At 38.4% G+C, this 3,406-nt stretch overlaps 1 protein-coding gene across 1 annotated transcript in view; it reads right to left on the bottom strand.

Moving 5' to 3' along the window:
- Window positions 1-3,406, bottom strand: part of LOC103597179 (alcohol dehydrogenase 6-like) — a 32,441-nt gene that overhangs the window by 13,927 nt on the left and 15,108 nt on the right. Inside the window, 1 exon segment of the mRNA XM_008580982.1 lies at window positions 1,788-1,889. Coding sequence (XP_008579204.1) covers window positions 1,788-1,889 — 102 coding nt within the window.

Below are 3,406 nucleotides of genomic sequence, written 5' to 3'. Positions count from 1 at the left end.
AATTGTAAAAATAAAGGAATTGAAACACAGGAGGGAAACGAATAATGTTTTATATTATTATTGAAGCCTTAATTTATTTCATGGTAAGGCTTAGATGTGCTGTTAGTACAAGTCATAATCCTACTTTACTGTGAGTTAGGCAGATAGTTTAAAATGAAGGCGCTCTAGAACAGTGATTAGGAGTTCAAGGCTGAAATCCTGGCTCTTCCCCTTCTGAACTGTGTGGTGTAAGTGGCAAATTATCACTTATGAATCTCAGTTTCTTCATCTCTAAAATGAGTATAAGGTTTCCACACATCCTACACCCCTGCACCTTAGCCAAGAAATGAGATCTCTTGAAACTTGTGCATGTAAAAGGGGATTATTGGAAGAATACCATAAAATTGCTTGGAACTCAATTGTAGGAAGTGTGATCAGACCTCATGGATTTAGAAATCCACCATATAGCCCTTCTCTTCTTCTCACCACTTTGACTGAACATGGGCGTAGTTGCATTCTCCTGTTATTCTCTCCAGGCAGGCTTTCTCCATTTATTTATCACATTCACATGGTTAAAATCAGCCCTGAGTCCACCCAGTCTCCAGTGCCCACCATCATCTTCCTTGCTACAGTCTCTGCGTCTTGATTCCAATTGACTACTGAGAGATCCAGACCTGTAGCTTGTCAGGTAATAGTTGGGTGTCTTTGAGTGAGTGCCCAAACCTGGTTGCATGAGTTGTGGCCCTGTGGGTGGGGAGTGGATGGGGACAGATTGTAGGCCAGAGAAGGCTCTCTGAGAAGAGGGCACAGACTGCACACGTAAGGTGACTTAGAAAAATGACTCTCTTTGTAATCCGTCAATAAACAGTACATACTCCTTATTATAATTAAAATACTAACAATTAAAAGACTCCAAACTAGAAATTGGGTAAACTATGTTCTAGTCTGGTGGAGGTCTATTAGAATCATCTGGTAGAGATTTTAAAACTCTCTATACCCCAGCTACACACCAGACTGATTAAATCATAATTTCATAATCTCTGGGGATGAAACCCAGTTGTCAGCATTTTTCAAAGCTTCCAGGTGATTCCAATATGTAACCAAGGTTGAGAAAATCTGATGAAGTCTGTATTGTTACTCCACTTTGCTGTGTGAACAGTCACTAACCCTCAGTGGCCTTCCGTCTTCTCATCGCAAATAACAGGTATCCCCAGGTCCCTTCTAGTTCTAACTTGAATCTTCAGGATTCAGATTTGGTTTATCTGTAATCAAACAACTTTTTCATACAACATATTTTAAGGTGACTTAAATATCATAAAGAATCCCATAAAAATTTTACAAGTACAGATTAAAATATGGTTGGGGGTAGAAACTTCTTCTAATTAATAATTAATAATTAGCACTATCACTGTAAATGAAGTATGAGTTTTATCTTTTGTGCATTAACCTATGACATACCTCCCTAACCCTTTCTCTGGCTGGTTTAAAGATTTATGGAAATGCTTAATGAAGAAGAAATAGAAGAGTATGTCTCTGAATTGAACTTTTTTTTTTTGGTGGCTGGCTGGTATAGGGATCTGAACCCTTGATCTTTGTGTTACCAACACCACACTCTAACCAAGTGAGCTAACCGGCCAGCCTATGAACATTCTTAAAAGAATGTATAACTTACGGTAAACAGCTCCAGTTTCTGGTGTGGAAATGTGGATTTTTTTTTTTTTTTTTTTTTTTTTTTTTGTATAACTTACGGTAAACAGCTCCAGTTTCTGGTGTGGAAATGTGGATTTTTTTTTTTTTTTTTTTTTTACCTTTATGTGAATGTCCTTTGCCTTTGGTGGGGCCACATCTACCTCTTCAGTAGGAAATGATGCATCAGGCTTCCAGAGTATGGCTACTCTGCATCTGATAACCTGGGAAATAGAATATGGGGGTAGAAAGGGAAACTCCTTGGGCTTGGGAGTTGGATTCTTATGTTAATGATTATTAGAAGGTTTAGTCCAATTCTTCTGCACCCAAGCAACAAAACAAAACATCAGTACATCAATATATGATGAAGGTAGCCTCTTCAATATCAATCCTACTTTTCTTGTACTCATATCCTTTGCATTAATATTAATTTTACAAATACCAATTATATTAAAAAAATATCACTCAACTGAGAGGATAGATGTCATACTTTTGATATTATCTTAAATAAAGTCACCTAGTGGCTGTTTCAGGGGAGGAACCGCATTACAGCCTGGGAGTTATTTGTGATCCTAGGTATGGGAGAAAATCAGTTTTGGGGTGGAGAGGTGAGTCGGGGAGCAAGGGATGGAAACAACCTAGTGGTAGAAATCATCAAATGGTGGACATTGGCAGATTGAGGTTGGAGAAGTTCTTGGTGGCAAGGTAGTTTTTAAGGGTTCTTATTTCAGTTGTCCACCATTTTCAGTATAAATTCTCTTCTTGTGTGATCTCACCTATTTTTATAGATTCAACCACTACATTTATGTAGATGACTTTCACAATCCATATCTATGGGACAGATTTCTCCCTAAATTTTAGACTCGTGTATTTATCTGCTATTTGAGTGTCCTATAGGTATCTCAAATTCAATATATTAAAGTATGAACACACCATCATTTCTTTCTCCCACCTCCACTTCTTCTTGCCCTTTAGTGGACATAACACACAATCTGCTCCTCTCTCTGCTTTCTGTATTTCAACTAGTGGCCATGAAATCTGTTTACACACCCACAATAGAAACCTAGGAAGTAGCCTTAATTTTTCTCTCTCCCTCATCCCCACAATCTCATTTTTTCTGAAATCTGTCTCCTCTTTCCATTCCTAGTACTGTGTGATCCAGGATCTCACTGCCTTTCACCTGGACTGTTGAAGAAGCTCTCTGCCTTTCCTTTGGCTCAGTTTCATCACCTTCTAACCCACCCTCTATCTCATTGCCATCTAAAATGTAATCCGGATCATGCTACTCTCCTGTCTAAAAATGATGTTCCTACCAATTGCTTGACAGGATCTGTTGAGATCATGATCCTCTCTCTCCTTGTCAGTCTCTCCAACCTCATTTCCTTTCTACTTCAGACTTTTCCCTCTAGTCACAAAAATATTCTGTAGACTCTCATACAGGATATTTTTCCTGTCTGTATATATGTCCTCATGTTGTTTTATTTGCCTGAACACACTTCTCCTTTACTTGGTGAATTCTTCTCTGTAAGTTTCCCCTAGGTCTCACCTTGGGAAGCCAGGCTAGGCTAGGAGGCCTTCCTTGAGGATTCCATCCTCTATCTCTCTTTTCCTATCCTTTCATGTTCTTTTATAATTACTCTTCTATAATTACCCTGTCTCTTTGTGAGATTCTTGAAGAAGGGAATATATTTTTGGGTTTGGACATTACTTATTGGAGGAATAAAAAACTGAGGAAAGACAA

Source organism: Galeopterus variegatus, unplaced genomic scaffold, assembly GCF_000696425.1.
Source record: "Galeopterus variegatus unplaced genomic scaffold, G_variegatus-3.0.2 Scaffold2228, whole genome shotgun sequence".
Lineage (NCBI taxonomy): Eukaryota > Metazoa > Chordata > Mammalia > Dermoptera > Cynocephalidae > Galeopterus > Galeopterus variegatus.
Note: the sequence above shows the minus strand (reverse complement) of the source record. Positions and strands in the feature narration are given on the sequence as shown.